The 20,925-nt window shown below is 40.7% G+C and overlaps 1 protein-coding gene across 1 annotated transcript in view; it reads left to right on the plus strand.

Annotated features, from left to right (window-relative positions):
- The window catches only part of Plxnc1 (plexin C1), a 150,900-nt gene that overhangs the window by 57,922 nt on the left and 72,053 nt on the right, over nucleotides 1-20,925 (plus strand). Inside the window, exons 5-9 of the mRNA XM_042693085.1 lie at nucleotides 2,002-2,116; nucleotides 11,338-11,482; nucleotides 15,482-15,569; nucleotides 17,529-17,631; nucleotides 17,740-17,832. Coding sequence (XP_042549019.1) covers nucleotides 2,002-2,116; nucleotides 11,338-11,482; nucleotides 15,482-15,569; nucleotides 17,529-17,631; nucleotides 17,740-17,832 — 544 coding nt within the window. The remainder of the gene's footprint in view (nucleotides 1-2,001; nucleotides 2,117-11,337; nucleotides 11,483-15,481; nucleotides 15,570-17,528; nucleotides 17,632-17,739; nucleotides 17,833-20,925) is intronic.

Genomic DNA, 20,925 nt, shown 5'->3' on the forward strand with positions numbered 1-20,925 from the left:
TTGCATCTGACACTGCCAGACACTGAGGGATTTGCTAAAGAAATATTAAAGATGTTCTCCCTTCCTCTGAGGAGCTTAATGCTTACTTGGGTGAAATGACAAAGACATATGAAACTGTTAAGTTGTAATTCAAGGCAGCATATGATTAAACACCAAAACGTGTGGTGCTGACAAGAAATGCTATAGGAGTTCAGAAAAGGGAGAGTTAGCTCAGTGGCACTACTGTTTTCTGCCTACAAATTGGCAAATCGTAGCACTATTTGTATGAAATATTTTACACTTGTTTTTTTGGCAGCCTTAGGCCTTGACTCCTAGGCAGCATTAAGAGCCTACAAAAATATTTGTACTCCAGTCTCTCTAGAATTGGCTGCATTTTTTTCCTTTCTTATAGGCAGAGGAAGTGCCTTATACAAACCAGAATGCCCAAGAGAGGTAGGGAGCTTTTGACAGTCCTGATCTCTTCCAAATATAAATAAGGAACCAGCGCCAAGCTGTTTTTCTCTGTGCTTCAGTACAGTGTCCCTCCATTGCAAACTCTCCCTGACATTGGCAAGTGGTTTAATTTGAACTTAATGTCCGTGACGGACAAGCGAACCATCAAGGGTCACATAAATTTATGACTTTGGAGAATTGTTGGTGGAAACCTCTTTGGTGGTATTTGGGGAAAGAAGTGACACAGATGTGGAGTGGGGGATGGGATTCAGGACCCAGATGTGTTCATGGGGAGTGGGAGTTCCCTAGTGGATGACATTCTAAGACTATTGTACTTGGGGATGATGTGTAATGAAACTCAATGACTTCCTGTTCTATTTTGGTCATGTTCAAATTAGCACAGAGCTCTGAGACGAAGCCATCAGGCCTAAATTCTTAAGAATCAAAAGGAAAGAAAAGAGGAAGAAGAAGAAAAAGTCTATTTTGAAGTCAAATGACACAAGATTTGGGCCCATCCAAACCTTATTCCAGAGTCCCTGGGATCCTCTCAGGGACTTCCCACAGCTGAATGTGATCACCATTTTGGTGACTTTTCAGTCTCATGATTCATGTGTTTTCAGTTTCTTTTAATTCTGGTTGCCACTGCTTCACCACCCCTTTCTTTTTATCTGTGCCCTTGAGGAGGGATAGATACCAAGAGTGTTTCATTCTTCTCTTGTTACTATTCAACGGGATATCTATGGAGTCCTAGGTCATTGGAAGATAATGTGGCACTTAATGTTCATTTTCATTACTGGGATGTGGCCTATCTAGTGAGACAAAGGCTCCCCAGTTAGTGTGACCTAGAGTGTGGCCTAGCATGACCCTGGCATCAAGGAAGCCAGTGATCTCACTTCTCAGCTTAGGAGCATCTGTTTATCAAAGTAATTGGCCTGGGACACAACTTAAAATGTACATGGGACATCCTCTGTGCTGCTTGACCTGGGAAAGTGGCCCTGGAAAATATTTCTCCCATATCTTTTGATATAATTTGGAATCTGTCTAAATAAATGTTCTGCAGCAGATGGTTCTGGAATAGCTTATCAAATTCTTGGGCAGACTCTGCCCTTGAAAAAAATATTTTTTTAAATTTAATCATTCTGCTGCAAAACACAAAATAGTAGCTTTATTATTTTTTTTTTGAAACACAAAACAATGATACGAACGATTCAATTGCAAGCCTAAAATTTATTCAACATGCATTAGGTACTCTTTATTTTAAAATCTGGAGAGGATGTGTTTTGAATGTATTTGGTGATGTCAACTTGAGAGATGGCTCAGGAGTCTAAGTTCAACATGTTGTTGACATTTGTTCTGTGCTCCCAGACATGATAGAAAAAAACCCCCAGAAAACAGAATTCTTGCTGTTTGCTTGTTGCTTTTCATGGTTTTAGCCTCTTGCTCCTATCCTCAAGCAAAATCAATAATCCACTATACAAAAGATGTTGTACTGAAGCCAAGTAGGAGAAAGTTGTAACTAATGCTGTGTGGTGTTTCCTATTTTGTTGCCTTTATTTTTTTTTTTTTAAGATGCACTTTTAGAGGAGATTGTGGACAAGCAGGGAACTTACACACCTGGCTGGATATTTCATCTGGAGCAAAGACATGTCCTCATATTCAGATAATTCGAAGCAGCAGAGATAAGGTAAGAGGGAAGATTTTTGTTTGTTTGCTTCCTTGTTTCCTTGGCATTGTCTCATCCTGCACATCTAATGATAACTTCCTTCTGGAAGTAAAGTGTCTATCATCAATGGAACAGCTTTTGTTGTAGGCGTCCATTCATGTGGTTACTGGTGTGGGAGGACAGTAGTAACCAAGTCATCTCATGTGCCTGTCCCCAGGGAGTTTGTATCATGATGAGTTAAGGATGATCCTCAAGGGCTAAGAGTGTGGCTTTGTGTTAAAGCACTTGCCTCGCATGCATGGGGCCCTGGGTTCAACTCCTCAGCACCACATAAACAGAAAAAGATGGAAGTAGGCGCTATGACTCAAGTGGTAGAGCACTAGCCTTGAGCAAAATAAACTTAGGGACAGTGCCCAGACCCTGAGTTCAAGCCTCAGGATGGGCAAAAAAAAAAAAAAAGGATGATCCTCAATAGTTGAATTAAAAGAGAAAATGGACTTTCTGTGCATTAGAAGTACATCTTGACTTGAAAAACAGAGAGAATATAAGTTTATGCTTCTGGTCAACAAGATTCTTTGCCTGGGGCTGGGTTTCATGGCACATACCTGGAATCTCATCAACTTGGGAGGTAGAGACCAGGAGGATCTTGGTTCTGCAGACAAAAACTTAGCCAGATCCCTTGTCACCCAATTAAAACAACAACAACAAAACCTAGATGTAGTAGTGAATGCCTGTAATCATTGCTACACAGAGATATGCATAAGTAAGGAGGCTCAAAATCTGAGACTGGCCTAGGCAAAAGCATGAGACTCTATCTGAAAGATATCCTAAAAGCAAAAAGATCTGGAGGCGTGGCTCAAGTGGTAGAACACTTGAAGGCCAGATCCTCCCATCCTCTTCCCCCCTTCCCCCACTCCCGCTCCCACAACAAACCCAAATAACCAATCTTTAAATGTGGCTGAGTAAAAGAATGGTGTTTTGTTCCTTATCCTAACATGTCTGGACTTTTGCTGCCGGGGAGCATGGTAGACCAGGAGCAATAACCAGTGTGGGCTTGACCACTGCCATTGAGTGTCTTGGAGAGTCAGCGGGCTCTTGTCATTGGATGAAAACTGAGCATGCATTGAGCATTTTCAAGCATTTTCTGAGGCACATAACCAACCTGCCCTGTGGGAGAATGGCATTCCTCCCTGGCAATCTCGATGGCGCTGTAAGGAGACATTTTCTCCCTAATTATGGCTCTTGTGTTATGAATAATTGTACAGAGTCCCCATCAGCAGCCAGTTGACCTGTCTGTTGCGCTGGCTGTGTTTTATTTGAATGTCACATTAACAAGGAAACAGGCCACATTCTCTTTCCCTTACACTTTGCCATTTCAGTAGCAAGAACCATACCACTTAAGGTGATTTAACATTTAATAAAGGAGAGCCAGAACATTTAATGAGTGATAAATAATAAAAGAACCAAGCTTTCAAGCCATAACTGGTCAGAACTCATGGGTTTGAAGTTACTTGACGGTTGTCATTTTCTGTTGTTCCCGGTAGTGGGGGAAGGAGGCAGGATTCCAAAGCCAAATTACAAGCCCCAGGGACAGAAGGAACAGAGATGAGGTGTAAAAGGCCCTTATAGCCATCCATGCAGAGGTATGGCTACAATTTTTATTTCTGTCATTAATCTGAATAAAAACTGGCTTTGATGTTAATGGAGAAGGTAGAAAGTAACAAGAGCTTTGAATATACTCAAGACTCTGGTAGGCGGTTAAGGTTATACAAGATTTTTTTTTTTCTCTTTGTCATTACAAAAAGCCAACAACAACTTAAGGGCAACTCCAGCTCCATGAAGTGGGAGGAAGTAGCCTGTAAATGCTGCTTTATGTAACTTGCTTACCTATCTCTGGGTTCATTAGTATACCTTAATTACCATTTGTATCTCATCTAGGACATTTTAGTGAATGCTAACCTCCTCAATACCCCCGTCCCCCAGGCCTTCTCTCCACCCCAAGTTCTACTGTGGCTCATCTGAGACCTCAAAGCCATCCCACACAGCTCTTTCCTCCCTCTTTTCTGCTTACCATCAGTCTCAAGGTGGGAGAAAAAGCAATCTAGTAATCTGACTAAAACAATTTTGGATTGATTTCTTTGTTTCTTTTTGGTGGTGCTGAGGATTGAACCCAACCAAGACTTCATGTATCCTAGGCAAGTGCTCTTCCACTGAGCTACATCTCTTAGCTCTGTGATGATCCTTTTAATAATACTGATAATAGATCTGACTCTGTCTCGTGACATTAGTTCAAAAATATGTCCTTATCCTTAAAGCCATCTACAACTTACCTGTATTATGATATATGAGCCTGACCCCACTTGTTTCCGTCCACTACCTAGAGTCAAAGAGTATCAGCTAGCTGTCCATCATGTGCCCACAGCATTCTAGTAGTTTCATGAGTGCAGGTCTGGTCTCCCATACAAGGCAGAAACAAAAGTCTATTTCTGTACATAAAACAACTAGGAAATAGCCTATCTTCATCTCACTGTGGAATCCATATTAAAATGAAGCAATTAGAGCAATTCCAGTCAGTCTAGGAGAGATTTCTCTAAGGTGGTGTTGAGTAAAAACAGCAAGATGCAGAATAGTATACAGAGCATAGTCTAATACTGATTTTTTAAAAACAATGTACCTATGATCAGATGCTGGTGGTTCATATCTAAATCTTACAACTCAGGAGGCTGAGATCTAGAAGATTATGACTCAAAGCCAATCCAGGCAGAAAAGTGTGTGAGACTCCAAATAACCAGTACTGATCAAGATACATTGTACTTATAAAGTGATATGTTGAGTTGCACAATTATTCTTTATATAACTTCTTATAGATACTTTTTTTAATGGAAAAAACACCCACAAACAAATACAAAATAACCAGAAATGAGCAAGGTTGGGGGTATTGCTCAAGTGGTAGAGCACCAACCATGGACAAACAAAGTGAACAAACTTGAGGTCCTGAGTCCAAACCCTGGTTTCAGGCCAGAAAAAAGGTTTTAATGTATGTTTATGGCTTTGTCTCTATAAGATGGAGAATTCACATGTATTTGTAAGTGTGGGCATCATCCTTGGTGGGATGGTTGATGTGATAGAGAGCAAGGGAGAGCAGAGACAGTGGAAAAGAAAACAAGAAGCCTCACTTCCATCATCATCCATACCACCAGCCCATTTTCACACTATCCAGGTTTATATAACCGTACAGAGCTTTTAACATTCTGTACCATGTTGTATGTCAATAAATGTATAAAAGATTTATGAAGAAAAGCATCTCACCAAACACCATGTTCCCTAAAGGTGAGATACTAGAAGCACTCTTACAAATCATAACTGAAACAAGAAATTCTACCATCCCTGCTATTATCAACACCACTTTTCCAGTTCTGTTCAGTGCTAGAATGTAAGAAATAAATAACAGAAATCACTATTTCTGGGATGTTGAAATACAGAAAAATGCCCTGATTTGCTAATGTTAAATTGTTACCTATCAGCCGAACATACATATATTCACTTTTGAAACAATCTAAGATCTGGAGCTGTAAACTAACTCAGTCGAAGAGCTTGTGCTTAACATACACTAGGGCCTGATCTCCAGGGCCCAAAAATTAAAAAAATAAGAATAAAAACTATTCTAATAATCCAGGTGCAGGTGGCTCACACCTATAATTCTAGCTACTTTGGAAGCTAAAATCAAAAGGATGGTGGTTCCAAGGCAGCCCAGGAATACATAAGACCAATTCTCAGCCCACGTGGTAGGGAATTCCTGTGATACCAGTTATGACGGGAAGCCTGAAACAGGTGAATCATGGTTCAGATGTATGCCTGGGCAGGAAGGCAAGACCGTATTTCAAAAAATAACCAGACCAAAAAAGGGCTGCAGGCATGGCTTAGCTGTAGAGCACCTGCTTAGCAAGCTTGAGGTCCCGAGTTCAAATCTCAGTTCTATTCCCCCCCCCCAAACCTATTCAAATTAAATTCAAATTCAAATTACATAAATTGAAGTGATGTAATGCTCAATAAATACTTTGGAATCAATAATCATGCTATGTGTTAGGTAAAGCGTTTAACTTTCATTCATAGAACAAATACCATTCATGAAAACAGCAGAAATATTCAAGCACAAACAAAAGAGTAATGTATATATACAGCACTTCTACCAGGAGACACATGTTGGAAAAAAATACTAAAATGAGTGACTTGGGCTTCATAACAGTTTACCTTAATCCATTCTTCCTGGTACTAACTAGAGAGCAAAACTGGGTCTGTTGAGGCTGTGTATGATCTTGTTATAGTTTAACCTTATCAACTAAAAATGTGAATATTGCCAGGTGCTGGTAGTGGCTCAGGCCTATAATCCTAGCTACTTAGGAAGCTGAAATCTGAGGACTGCGTTTTGAGGCCAGTGGAAGCAGGAAAATCCATGAGGTTTTTATATCCAGTTAACCCCAAAAAGTCAGAGGGTGAGCTGTGGCTCAAGTGGTAGAGTGCTAGTCTTAAGCAAAATAAAGCTTAGGGATAGTGCCCAGGCCCTGAGTTCAAGCAGTGTGCGTGTGCGTGTGCACGTGCACATGTGCACACACACACACAAAATATAAACAACAACCAATAAATAAATATATATTGCTTATTTTCTTGCAAAATATGAAATCTTGAATATATCTAGAAACATTTTACATACCGTAGTGAAAAAAATATTACTATGATATTCCTTCTTCTCTAACTAATTTTTCTAGATTTCATGTAATTCAGTGAAAATTGAATAGGCATCAAAATACTCATTCCTCCAATATAATCTAAACTGATGGAGACGATTCAAAGCATATATTGGAAAAAAATTATTTAGGCACAACCACTCCCACTGGATTACAAACATATCTAAGTGTATATTCTATGTTGAAGGTATATATTGTTGTATATATGTATGTCACAATAATTTAGTCCATGTTTTAATTTTTTTTTTTTGGGTCCAGTACTGGGGCCTGAACTCTGGGCCTGGGTGCTGTCCCTTAGCTCTTCAGCTCAAGGCTAGTGCTCTACCACTTGAGCCATAGCGCCACTTCCGGCTTTTTTCTTTTTGCTTATATGGTGCTGAGGAATCAAACCCAGGGCCTCAGGCATGCAAGGCAAGCACTCTACCACTGAGCCACCTTCCCAGCCCCCATGTTCTAATTTTAAAAATAATAATCAAGAATGATAGAATATAGCTCATAAATAAATATAAAAATTATATTACAGAACAGATATGATAAGAGGAAACAAAATAATTATTTAATAAGAAAGTATTAAATACTGGCCTATACTATAGAAACCTAATCTGATCCATATTTCACATTAAATATAAAAAAGTTTAGCGGGCACTAGTAGCAAATGGCTGTAATGCTAGCTACTCAGGAGAATTGTGGTTCAAAGACAGCCCTGGCAGGAAAGACCCTGTAAGACTGACTTATTTCTCATTAACCACTGAAAGTGGCACTGTGGCTTAACAGGTAGAGTGCTAGCCTTGAGCACGAAGAGGGTTAGGGACAGTGCCCAGGCCCTGAGTTCAAGCCCCACAACTGACAAAAAAAATTAGGCTAATTAAGGAAAGTCTATGAAGTTATATTACAGAACTAACAGAAAAATGGAATTTAACAATAGATCATTTGAAAATATGGTAATTTTCCTAGCAATAAAGTGTTTAATAACAAAAGGAAATACTCGTATAGTTGATTTCTTTTTTTTAAGTTCTAGATATTGTACCCAGGGCCTCACACATGTAAACAAAGTATATGGGCCATTCCTCCAGACTTTGACTTCCTTAAAAAAAAAAAATCTAAGCAAGAAAAAATAAGAGTTAAATAAAGCAAACAGTTCAGGAAAATATTTTTACAGACAAAATATTAATTATAATAAAGCCAGGAAGAAAGAAAAATATCACTAAGACATCCCATAATAAGTGGGCAAAGGTGTATATGTATATATATATATATATACATATATATATATATCCTCATGAGAGGAGATTCAGAAAAGTAGATATAAATATGGAAATATGTTCAACCTCACTAGTTATGAAATAAATACAAATTAAAGCAATAATATATTATGCTAACACCAGTGTTGGAGATGCCAATTAACACAATCTTTTTGGAAAGCAATTTGGCAGTATGATCCAAAAATCATAAATATATTCATTCTATTTGAAACGCTGGTTCCAGACGTAGGATCCCAGAGAGGTAACTTGAAAAAAGAACCCTAAGCATGAAGACACCATTGCAATAGCATTTATAGAAGTAGAAGTCTGGAAATAGGTAATCTGCTCATCAATCAGGAGAAAGGCTAAGTAAAAGTAAGATTATTGCATCGGGACCTGATAGAATTCTGAGCTCTTTGACCCTAGTCTATTGCCATCTAATTAACACTCCACCTATCTCTGTACCCATCTGATTTACTGTGATGTGTCTTCTCTCTCTTTGCCCAGTTGAGCCTGGGTCGGATTCCCATATTTGTTTTCTTATACCTATGCTTCAGCTTTTTAACCACTACCTGCCTGGAACCTGAAGTCACACAAAACAACCTTCAACTCCCGGACTGCTCCCTGTCCACAATACCTGAAATTCTGCGCTATCCTCTACAATTTCAATCTCACTGTTCCTCTGAACCTGTTTTTGCCAGTTTCCCTAATGAACTCCATGTAATTATTCTACAGGCCCTATAGGTCCTTTCTCTTCTAACTTGGTTTATTGGTAGCGTTCTTAAAGCTCGTTTTCCATTCTCTTCCATGACATACCCTCACCACTCTTTTCTTCCTCTCTAGTCAAGTCTCAGCCTCCCGCCTGGTTCCTCTCTACTTGACCCTTAGGAGTGGAGCTATGTAAAACCCAACTTGAGCTCTTCCTTTCCTTATTCTATACTTTACCAACAGACAGGCTTACCCACTCCCATAGCTTTATGTATTGACTATATTCATATTGCTTTTGTCTACAACCCAGGTTAGTCCTCTGAGTGCCAGGCCTACATTCAACCTGACATATCTTCTTGATGATCACATAAGTATCTACAACTAAATATATCCAGAATTGAACTCTTGATCTTCCATTCAAAGTCTGCCTCTCCCTTGGTATGTTTCCTCTCTGGCTTGGGTCCCTGTGATACCACCATCCCTCTAGCTGCTCACTGTAATCCTTGATACCTTCATCTCCACTTCCAATCCTGTTAGGCTCCCTCTAAAGAGTTTCTTGATGCAATCCAATTCTTTCTAGTCCCACTGTGCTATCTCAACTCAGGCTTTTATTACTTTTTGATCATCTCTTAGTACCTGGTAACTAGTCTCCTAGTTCATATGCTTCTACTAGTCTGCAGGCTCTCTAAGGGTGAAAACTGTAGTCTTTTGGTTCACTTATTAAGCATGCTGTATAGTATCTGGCTATGTTAAGGACTTGCTACTTACCTATGCAATAAATAAATGGAATGATTATAAACACTGTATGAGAACTAGAAGGAAAATGAGGGAAAAATTGAGAGTTGATGAGAATAGGATTTGTAAAGACTTTCTGATACTCATGTTCTAATGCTCAAGCAAGGAATGTTAGGATGTGTATTTGATACAAGATATGGTCATGGACTAGGATATGTGCTGCAGATGTAAATGTGGGTTGGAGAAGTCAGCATGAATGACAGGTCAGGAAGGACCTGTGAGGATGACCAGTGGGAGTGACTTGGATTCACTCCTACAGTTAAGTTTCCTGGAAATGATGGGTCATCAGTCCTGGTGAAGTTGAACTGAAAGAACTTGCTGTCTTCTGGCATGATTCTATGACTAAGAAAAAGTATTTTGAAAACTAGAAATACAAGTGTAAGCTCCTGGTATGGCAGGAAGGCAGCAGAGGTTAGGTGACAGAGCAGAATGTCTGGGCAGAGGTCAAATCTAACAAATGACATCTCCCAGGTTATTGGGACTATTCCTCTCCATCCTATCACAGGTGACAGAGTGAGCCTTTCCTCCATTCCTAGTTCCTTAATCTTAGTCCAGCTTCCTACCAGACTCCCCATAGGCTTCTATAACACCAGTGCATTCATGCTGGTGTGTCAATCCCTTTAATTTCCCTTCTAAACAGGAGACCTGGCTGCCTTGTCCATTGAGTTAAGTCACTGGGGAAGATTTCCCTTATGGCTTTGAAATTGCTCTGCCCCTGTATATATATACCAATATATATACAAGCACACACACACACACACACACGCCTCCCTCCAAATGGCATCATGCATCCTCTTAAATAAACCTTGGATCAAAGAGCAATAAATAAAAGCAAAATCCTCTGTTTGGATAGGAATTCATCTGTACATACATTTTTCCTAAAACAAACGTGCGTATTTAGAATTACCCAAGTAGGGTGCACGTTCCCCCTATCCTCTTTGTATAAAACGAGTTTAAAGCTCATGTGGATGAATAATGTCTAGGAAAGCTCATGATTATGAAAAAAGGAATATAGAGAGGTGTGCTTTATCAGATGTTAAATATATTTAAAGCCACAGTAGTAAAACCTTGGTGACACTAGAATAGAAGTAGATCAATAGATTTGGGAATGGAACAGCATTCAGAAATAGCTTCCAAATATGTGGTAATATAATCTATGACAAGAATGATATCTTGGTTCAGTAGGAAAAGAAAGATTTTTGTGTTTTTTTTAAGTAAATGGCCGCGATATAATTGATTAACCATCTGGACGAAAATGAAAATGGACTCTTATCTCATACTATATATAGAAATAAATTCCAGATGGATTTAAAGATAGACGTTTATAAGCTAAAACAATAAAGACAATGGAACAATCTTATACTTGTCATACACTAGGGTTTGGAAAAAGCTTCGTGATCAAGACAAGAAACTTGTATTTTATTGCATAAAAATATGTTGCGTGAGTGTAAAAGATTCCACAGATAAAAGTTACAAGACAAACGAGATGAAGAGAGAATATGAGTCAGAAATATGACATAAGGATGAATATCTATACTATCCAGAGAACTGTTAAAAACTGATTAAAAAATACACACACATCAGAAATCTGGTCAAAGAATAAGAACATGGGATTCAGAAAAGAGCAAGTCAAATAAAGAAAACATTTATATCCATCCACTCATCTGAGAAACTCCCTTTTCCCTTATAGATCAAAGGTAAGTTGATAGAGAGCGATGATACAAAACCAATTATGTTTTCTATGTCTTCACAGACCACGGTGACCATAGCAGGAAGCTTCTCTCCAAGACACTCAGAGTGTGTGGTGAGGAATGTGGATACCAGCAAGGTGCTCTGCCAGGGCAAAAGTCAGCAGAACCGGACCTGTACCTGCAGTATCCCGACCAGACCAAGCTATAGTATGTACACTCCTCCTGATTGTGTTACAAAGTCAAGGGCGATGCCCAGGCTTAGCTAATCCAAGGAAGCAAGGAAAAGCACCAGGGATCTGAATAGTATCCTCTGTATGCTCCCTCCCTCCCTACTTATTAGTTCCCACCTAGGAACTGCACCTCTGTCCTACCTCATTTGTTGACTCTAGCACCCTGCTATCAGTTATGACTGGACAGTGACTGAGACTGCCGTGTAAGCAGTAAAGCCAGACACCATTGGTTGACTCTCCCCAAACAGCTCAAATAATTCAGAGATCTGAAATCTGAAATGCTATTGGTCAGATGAATACGTATTGCAGCCAGTCTTCTGACAGCAGAAGTCTATTGCATACCTCCATCTATGCAGGAAGTACTTGTTGAGCATATGTGTTCAGGATATGGTGACTGAAAAAGACTGAGCTGACCCCTGGTCATAGTATTTATAAGCTACTAGAATGGAGACCAACAAGCAGCTCATTACAATTCAGTATAAATCCAGAGCACTAGAGCATCATGGGAAACACATGAATAAGCCACCAGTTTGGAGCTAGGATAGGGAAGGTAGCAAAGCTTCCTGAAGGAAGTGGTATCAGTCCAAGTACAACTGGAGGGTGAGCCTAGTTGAACCAGGATATGAGTACTCTAGCCAGAGGCCAGACAGGTTTTTCTTTTGTTTTTGTTTTTGTTTTTGTTTTTTTTGTCGGTCATGGGGCTTGAACTCTGGGCCTGGTACTGTCCCTCAGCTCTTCAGCTCAAGGCTAGTGCTCTACCATTTGAGCCATAGCACACTTCCAGTTTTCTGAGTGGTTTATTGGAGATAAGAGTCTCACAGACTTTCCTGCCTAGGCTGGCTTTGAACCATGATCCTCAGATCTCAGCCTCCTTCTTAGCTAGGATTACAGTGTGAGCCACCATTGCCCCGACAGATAGTTTTATAGACTGAGTAATCCAAGATCAAATTACTAATACAGTCAGTGTCTGCTGAGAGTTGCTCTCTGCTTTGTAGATGGTATCTTGTTGTTATGGGGCAGAAGAAGCAAGAAATCTCTCTGCAGCCTCCCCTATAAGTGTTCCAGTTGCATTCATGAGGTCAGAGGCTTCACCTCCTAATACTAGCAAATTGGACATCAATCCCAACACAAAAGTTTTGAAGCCACTTTAGCATTCAGACTATAGACCTCACTTGGTCCTTCATTTCTCTAAAGGGAATCTAGTGCCAGAGCCCTGAGCTCAACAATGCCCTGTAGCCAGTAGACTCATGGTAGCTGTGTAGGTGAGAACTGCTTGGAAAATTACCTCCATTTCCTACTTTTTCCACACTGTGAAGCCTTTATAATGCACTTCTGGTTAATTTAGCTAATTAAGATGCAGAACTCGCTCACCTATAAAATCTGATCTAAAGTATTTGAGATTGACTTATAAAGCTAATTGGCTGATTTTAGAACCTCCATCAAATTTCTTTCAACCTTTCACCTGCCCTTGTTCTAGAGCAATCAAATAGGTGCGTTTCTACCTCTGGTCCTTAACCAGCCAGAGGCCACTGCTAGAACTTGGTCCATGACCTTCTTTAAATGGCTTTATGCCTTCCACTCAGCCCTGTTTCCCTTATGCTTGGAAGCACGAGGGGAAAGTCATCTTTCCCAGACAGCCTTGCCAGGTTCTGTTCTGACAGTCTGGTCATTCTGTAACACCAGTGGTCCTCAGCACATACCTGTAGCTTAGATTAAGGTACTTGCTGTTGATTTGGCTATGCTATTATTGCTATATCCTTTACCTAAGGTATTCTACCTCTTCCAGAAGAACTACAAATGCTTCCAGAGCAGAGATCATGAATATTCATTGCCTTGTGATATTCCCAATGCTTTGTGCATAGTTGATTCTCAGTGAAGAATGACTTCTGCAGGCATTATCACTGGACACTGTCAATTCTGTGGCAATGTATTTTCTCTGGGAGTCTCTCAGTACTTAGCCTCCATATGTTCATTCTGCTAACATTCATCAAGTGTCTGTTCAGATGCTCCTGCCAAGAGGTCATGTCAGCCTTCTAAGCCTCCTTGTCTTCAGAACAGAGGACGATCATTTCATATAAACCTACTTTATGTGAGCAGAATGTTATATGAAATTCTGACTATACAGTCAGTTTTATTGCCACAAACAAGCACCTGATAGTCAGAGTCCTTAGACTTTGAGAACCGCGCACTAATAAAATTTTGATAAGAAAATTTAGGGGTGCCAATAAAGTAGGGCTAATTTATTATTTTGTTGAGATTTAAAAATACATCATTGAGCCAGGTATACCAGTGGCTAATAGCTATAATCCCAGCTACTCAGGAGGCTGAGATATGAGAATTGTGTTTCAAAGTCAGCCCAGATAGGAAAGTCATTGAGACTCTTATCTCCAATTTATCACCAAAAAGCCAAAAGTGGAGGCATGGCTTCAGGTGGTAGGGTGCTAGCCTTGGGGGAGGGGCGGGGGAGTTTAAAAGCTCAAAGGTGCTGGGAAGGTGGCTCAGTGGTAGAGCGCTTGCCTTGCATGCCTGAGGCCCTGGGTTCCATTCCGCAGCACCATACAAGCAAAAAGAAAAAAGCCGGAAGTGGCGCTGTGGCTCAAGTGGTAGGGTGCTAGCCTTGAGCTGAAGAGCTGAGGGACAGCACCCAGGCCCAGAGTTCAGGCCCCATGACCGGACCCAAAAAAAAAAAAAACAATTAAAAAAAAAAAAAAGCTCAAAGGTATTACCCAGGCCTTGAGTTCAAGCCCCAAAACTAGTACACTAAAAAAGGTATCAGCCAGATACTGTAATCTTAGCTATTTAGGAGGTTGAGACTGGAAAGATTACAGTTTGACGCTCACCTGTGCAGAAAAGTCCACAAGACTCCATCTCTCATTAACCACCTAGACTGGAGGCATGGCTCAATTGGTAGTGCATGGGCTGTGAGCCAATAAACTGGAAGAGAGTACAAAGCCCTAAGTTTAAGCCCTGGTTCTGGTGCATGCACGTACATACATGTATACACACACACACACACACACACACACACACACAACTATCATCTACTACCCTCATTAATCCATTTTAGTAGAAAGCTATCAAAAACACTGGCCTCTAGACTGCACAGGGTTTGAAAGGTACTACTATGGCCACAACCGCAAACCTGTGTCTATATTATTGCTATGTGGGGAGCATTGCAACCCACATATTCTTGCATCCATCCCAGGCCTACCAAACCAGGATATCCAGGAGCAGGACCCCAGAACCTATGCTTTTCTAGATTCTCCAGTGATTCTGATAGACAGATGGGGTTGGGCGTGACTGTTTTGGATCGGGTATGAATGTTGAAGGGGATATGGAAACCATTACACGTCTGTAGTGCTGACTTAGCACACACTTCATCCATATTTTGAGGGTTTTCTAATCACTGGGTAGCTTTTCAAAGCCAAACAAGACGATGTTCATCGTAGATTTGCCAACAGCTGACTTCAAGAAGATCACCAATAACTGCTTTGGGAAAGTGCACATTCGAGTTTGTTAGGTAAATATTTGCAGAGTATGGATTTTTCTGAAGGAAAAGGATTTCTTTCCCAATGCTCTGGTTTTCATATTCTAGGCGCTTCTTGCTCGATGACTTGTTTTATTCTCATGCCTTGGCCAATTACAAGCTGAGATAGTGATCCCAGGGAGAATATGAGATGTAAATGGGCTGTAAAATGGCTTTTCCTGGTGATTATCCATGGGAGCCTTGGAGCTAGCGTTAGGCTCAGTCTGTTCAGAAGCTTGTGCTGTGCACTGTGGTTGTCTGACATGAATGGCCCGTGGGGGAAGGAGCCACATACTGATCGGAATGTTAGCAAACAGCTGGCACAAGCCTGCCCTCTATGCAGAGAAGACGGAAGTATTTATTTATTTATCTATCTTTGCAGCTACAGCTATGTTTCATGATAGCAACAATCCACCATAGATGATGTTCTCTCCCCCGCTTTCCTTCCAGATGTCTTCGTTGTCCATGTGATGTTCTCTTTCCCTTCTTGGAATTTATCGGAAAGATTCAACTTTACCAATTGTGCATCATTAAGAGAGTAAGATTTGTTTTGTTTTTGTTTTTAATATTTGAAACTTAAAATGTTCTCTCATTGGTTTTAATTTATTTCTTTTACTCTTCAATTTCCTGAAGAACTCTTTGGTGGAGTAGAACTTTCCAAAGTGCCTTTTGGAGCATGGCCTAATGGGAGCTAGGAGAGCCACTGAGCTAATAAGCTCGCTCCCTCGCTCATTCAAGCCTTAACGAGTAAACTAGAACAGTGGAAGAGCGCATGCGCCAATAGATCTCTAACAACAGGGAAATGGATTTTCCCCAGGCCTAGAAAGCCTTGAAGTGAGGGGCGCTGCTGGCCTTCCCGTGATCAGAACAGCTTTGGGAGTTTGGATAGCATGGCTGAGTGGAGGACAACAGGAGTCAGACGGTGAGATGAACACCCAAAAGAACATGTTCATTCTTGCTCTCCTTTTTTAGGGGGAGAGGGAGAATTCTAGGAATGGAATCCTGGCCTTGAGTATGCTAGAGTGAACACTCTACCACTGAGCCACAACCTCCTTCCCCTCCCTCTTCATCATTGTTGATTCTACTCAGCGATGTAGTCCCTAACCTAGGGCCACATACTTCCTCTAGGTGAAAAGCAGAGAGAAGGTAGAGCAAATATGGTTCTCAGAGTCCTGACCTTCCACTTAGAAAATTGGGACAGAAGTTCCCCTGGGAACCATGGGAAGCGATCATGTCAGCTATTCTATAGTTTATTCTATAGTTTTATTTTATAGTGGTGCGATGAGCAGAAAATGGGAGCTACCTTCATATTTCGGGTACCAGCAAGCAGGAAAAAAAAAAAAAAGAGGAGAGAATTCAACTGAATTTTAGAGCTCAAGGTGCATTTACAGACCAAGTAGCTCCTCCACCAATCACAGTTTCAGAGGTCGGGTGAAAGAAAGTGACTTGGTTGCTGGCCAAACACTAGGTAACTAAAAACCAGATCCAGAGCCTCCAGAGGTAAGAGCCCTTTCTGCAGGCAGCTGCTAAAAACTCTCCTGGGCAGATTGGAACTAGTGGAAGGAGGGGGCTCACCAGTCATGAATTGCTCTTTGAAAGATGGGAGTCCTATTTTTCTTCCCACCAGGGAAATAGAGGACAGTTTCTGTGGGTCAGAATCTCAGAAATACTTCAGCGTTTCTTGGAGAGTATGTAAGCTACAGCCTGGGTGCCTTCTCCTGCCAAATGCCCTTGCTGTCCCCTGCCAAGGTCTCCTCTGGGCTCCGTTAGCCACATTTCAAGACTAAGTACTAAGTTGTTTTTTTTTTAACTGTTTCTCCTTTACCTTATTATTCGAATGTGTGCTTTTCTCAAGTCTTTCACAGTTATCCATGCGCGATAGATGATTTGATTAGTAGACACAATTCTTCCTTAATTTGATTATAAAGCAAACACTGGCACCCATTCCCTCTTCCCACCGAGTGACGCTTTGTGCCTCACATCTTCCATGAAGTTGGCATGCCACTGCTCTCCTGAGCGAGGGCTTGCAGATCTGCAGGGAGGTGGTAGCATGGGGAGAGAGAGATCTGTGTCGGGGGGGGGGGGGGGCGGGGGGAGGAATGTACCTGAGGACAGACAAATAGCAAAACTGGATTCAGAAATAGATTCAGTGGGTTCCTGTTATCTACAGACCAGCAGGTGACCCCAGCTTCAGGTTTCCATGGCAACGCCTCTGCAGGTGTGATGACAATCTATCAACTCTGAGGGTTTCTCAGAACAGGACACGAAGTCTTACTCTGTGGCCAAACTCAAAGATCTGTCTTCTCTTCCCCTTATCCATCCTATTCTGTCCACCACCACCACCATCACCACCACCACCACCTCCACCATCATCACCATCACCATCATCCTTATTACTATTTTTCAATGTTTTCTTGACATCCCAGAGAGAAGCTGTACGACAGGAACATTTTTTTTCTAAAACTGTAGGAATTAACCTGGTTTTCTTTGTTGCCAGATGCTCAGCGTGCATGAGACTTGGCTGTGCTTGGTGTAAACGCGAAAGAAAATGTATCCACCCCTTCACTGCATGTGATCCATCTGATTATGAGAGGAACCAGGTAACGAAAATGAATAGATGGTCAGTCCAATCCCACCCTGTCTTGTGTCTGTCTCACACTTTGAATCTTCCTCCCACTTGGTTGTTGATAGGATGCTGTCCATTTCAGGAACTCTGTCAAGTTGTGGAGAAATCACCCAAGACCCCAGGAGGAGGAAGGTTCAAGGACAGTAAGAGCAACAGAACCAACCAAGGTTTACAGGTCAGACTGGTGATGAGAAAGTGGGAAAGTCCCCCTTTGATGACAGCGAAAACTCCTACTACTTTGGGTTCCTTAAAAAAAAAATCCCTATTTTACTTACTACCAAAAATTCCCTTTTTTATCCCCCTCTGATTTTTAACCAAGTTTCACTTAATTGGCTCAATACATCAAAGGCGGCACACTTACTCTATAATTATGAAAAACGATACTGTTCTAGTAGGAGTAAAAATTTTAAAGGTGACTTTGTGGCTCATTTGAGGAGAGTTAGAAGGAAGCAGAGCACACAGCTGGAAGGTTTTCAGTTTGAACCACGTATTATGATTGCATTTCTGGGGTTATATGTGTGGATTTGTGTCCATGGGAAGTATACAAACTATACTTGGTAGTTGTTGTTATTTTTATTATTTTACTTTGTAGAAATGATCACACCAGTAGTGTTGCTAGAGTAGAGTTGTGTTTTTCTCTCCTCTTCTCAAATGATGATTTTTTTTTCTATGACAACTCCTTGGGAAATTCTTGTATTTTTATAGTTAATCACCTAGTTCAACATGTCTGACATGTTGAAAAGAATGGACTTGACTCTGAACATTTTCCAGTCATAACATGCATTATTTTACATTTCTGGGTTCTATGTGGCTCTGCGTAGAACACCACTAAATGCTAGCTTCACTTGGCTAACACAGTTCATTAAGCATCTATATGTGGTTAAAAACAAACAAGAGGAAGACAAGTCCTGCTCTCATTAACCTTGGAGTCTGACAGGGGCAGACAAATTAAAAACAACAGCACTGAAAAAAAAAAACGCTCAGTTTTCTATTTCATGACTGATTTGTGGCTGTGACTTATTCATTTGCAGCTATTTAAGGTCAAGTGCCAATATAAATAAGTAACACATTTTTAATCATTACTGAAAAGTTGATGGTAACTTTAGTGAATTAAGTAACAGGCAGAAGGAATGGGAATCCAAAAGGATTATGCAGTTAATTAAAGCAGTAGAAAAGCTTGGTGAGCCAATACCTCTAGACTTTGAAAGTCTTTGAGGTTTAATTAAGTGATTGGGCTACTTTTCTCTTCTCATTGGTCTGTGAAACTAAGACATAGTGACAGGAACTTAGATCAAGGAGACAGCGACTTTTTTTTTCTTTCAAGTAAACTTTACTGTTAATTTTGGTAAAATGCATATAAAGTACAGTTTAATATTCTTAGTGTACAGTTCAGCAGTGTTAAGTACCTTAACACTGGAGTGCTGGGGACTTGTCAGACTGTTGTGCTTTCTAATATCCAGAATGATTTCTATCTTGCAAAATGGAAATACTCCTTAACTAGGTACTACTCCCTCTTTCCCCTGCGAGTTGGCTCCACCATTCTGTTTCCTGTCTGTATGGATGCACCTGCTGTAGGAACTCATACAAGTGGATTAGGCTTTTTGTGACTGGCTTATTTGCTTAGCATAATGTCTTTAAGCTGCATCCATGATATAGTGTAGGTCAAAGTCCCTCCCTCTTTAAGACTGAATGATATCTATGTATATGTGTATGTACCACATTTGTTTGCTCGTTCCTACATGTTTGGGTGACAGTCACATTTTAGCTGTCATGAATAACCCTGCTAGGAATACAGGATTCAAATATCTCTTTGAGATCCTTCTTTCCACTCTTTTACTCTAAACCCCAAAGTTATAAAGTGTAGAATCATACTGTACTACTACTTTTTTTTGGTTGTTTTATGCCAATAGTGGGGCTTGAACTCCACTTCTTGAGCTCTCCCTCAACTTGGCAATCTACAATTTGAACCACACCTCCACTTCTAGCTTTTTACTGGTTAATTGGAGATAAGAGTCTTGTGGGTATGTCTTCCTGCACAAGCTACTTTCAGACCTTCATTCTCGGATATCAACTTCCTGAGTAGCTAATATTATAGCATAAGCCATCTCTACCTGGCTTGTATTAAGTTTTGAAATCAGAAACTGTGAGTTCTCCAACTTTGTTCTTGCCTTTTTACGATAATTTTAGAAAAAAATTAAACTTTTAACTTTGAGATAGTGGCAGACTCATATGTCATTGTAAGGAAGCAATACATAAAACTTGTACTCAGTTCCCTCTAAGAGGAACACCTTGAAAAATTATAGCAAAGACACTGACATTGTCAGCAGGCAAGACAGAACAAACCATTGCCACAGGGCTCCCTATGTTGCTTCTTTACATCCCCACCTACTTCCTCCTCCCAGCTCTCCCACTCTGACACCTGTCAACTGCTGATCTGTTCCCCATTTCTGTAGGTTTGTCATTTCAAGAATTTGAGGGCCAGAGGCAAGCATTAGTCTAGGAAGTGAAAGGCTCTGAGTTCAAACCCTAGTACTGCCCAGAAAATGGATTTTATGTAAATAAAATTGGCCAGATGTATCCTTGGAGGGTTTATCTTTTTAAAATTAAATTTATTTTTAGCTGGTGCATAAAGACAGAAAAATTGTACCATGTGATCTAATTCTCTGGAAGTTCTGTTTTTTTTTAATATATAATCAACATTTCCGTCTTTCCTGTTTTGCTGAGTAACAGACCAGGCGGGAGCTGTATGCATTTCTTTCATTTTCAAGAAGAAAGAACAATGTAGCATTTGCCTGGTGGCTTCCTGAATCTTTTGAACTTTGGCTGCTGCAGGGGACATAGAATCAGGGTCACCGAGACAGAAGGAAGAGGGTAAAAATAAGCCCAAATCCAACTCTGCCTTCAATTCCTCTGCGGATAAAGTTTGGTGAAAGGCATTTGTTGATACTGAAATGTTTTCTTTAAATCGTTGACTCAGAATGGAATCTCAGTTTGTGTATGGAGCGCTGCTTGTCACAGGAGGGATTTCTCACGCTACTATCTTATCATCACATGGGTGGTGGAACATTCTGGTTCCAATTGTGGGTCTTCTCACGGGCCTTGAATGGAGCACCCAACCTCCTTTGAACCCTTCTTAACACGGAAGCCTTTGTGAGTTCCCCTTTCATGCACCTGCCCACAGTGCATGTGTACCGAGTGCTTCCTGTGTGCCAGACTCCAGAAAGGGGCCAGGCACTGTGCTAGGCTCCCTGATCCTGAGCTTGTATTG

Source organism: Dipodomys spectabilis, unplaced genomic scaffold (assembly GCF_019054845.1).
Source record: "Dipodomys spectabilis isolate Male_0828 unplaced genomic scaffold, ASM1905484v1 ptg000163l, whole genome shotgun sequence".
Classification (NCBI taxonomy): Eukaryota; Metazoa; Chordata; class Mammalia; order Rodentia; family Heteromyidae; genus Dipodomys; species Dipodomys spectabilis.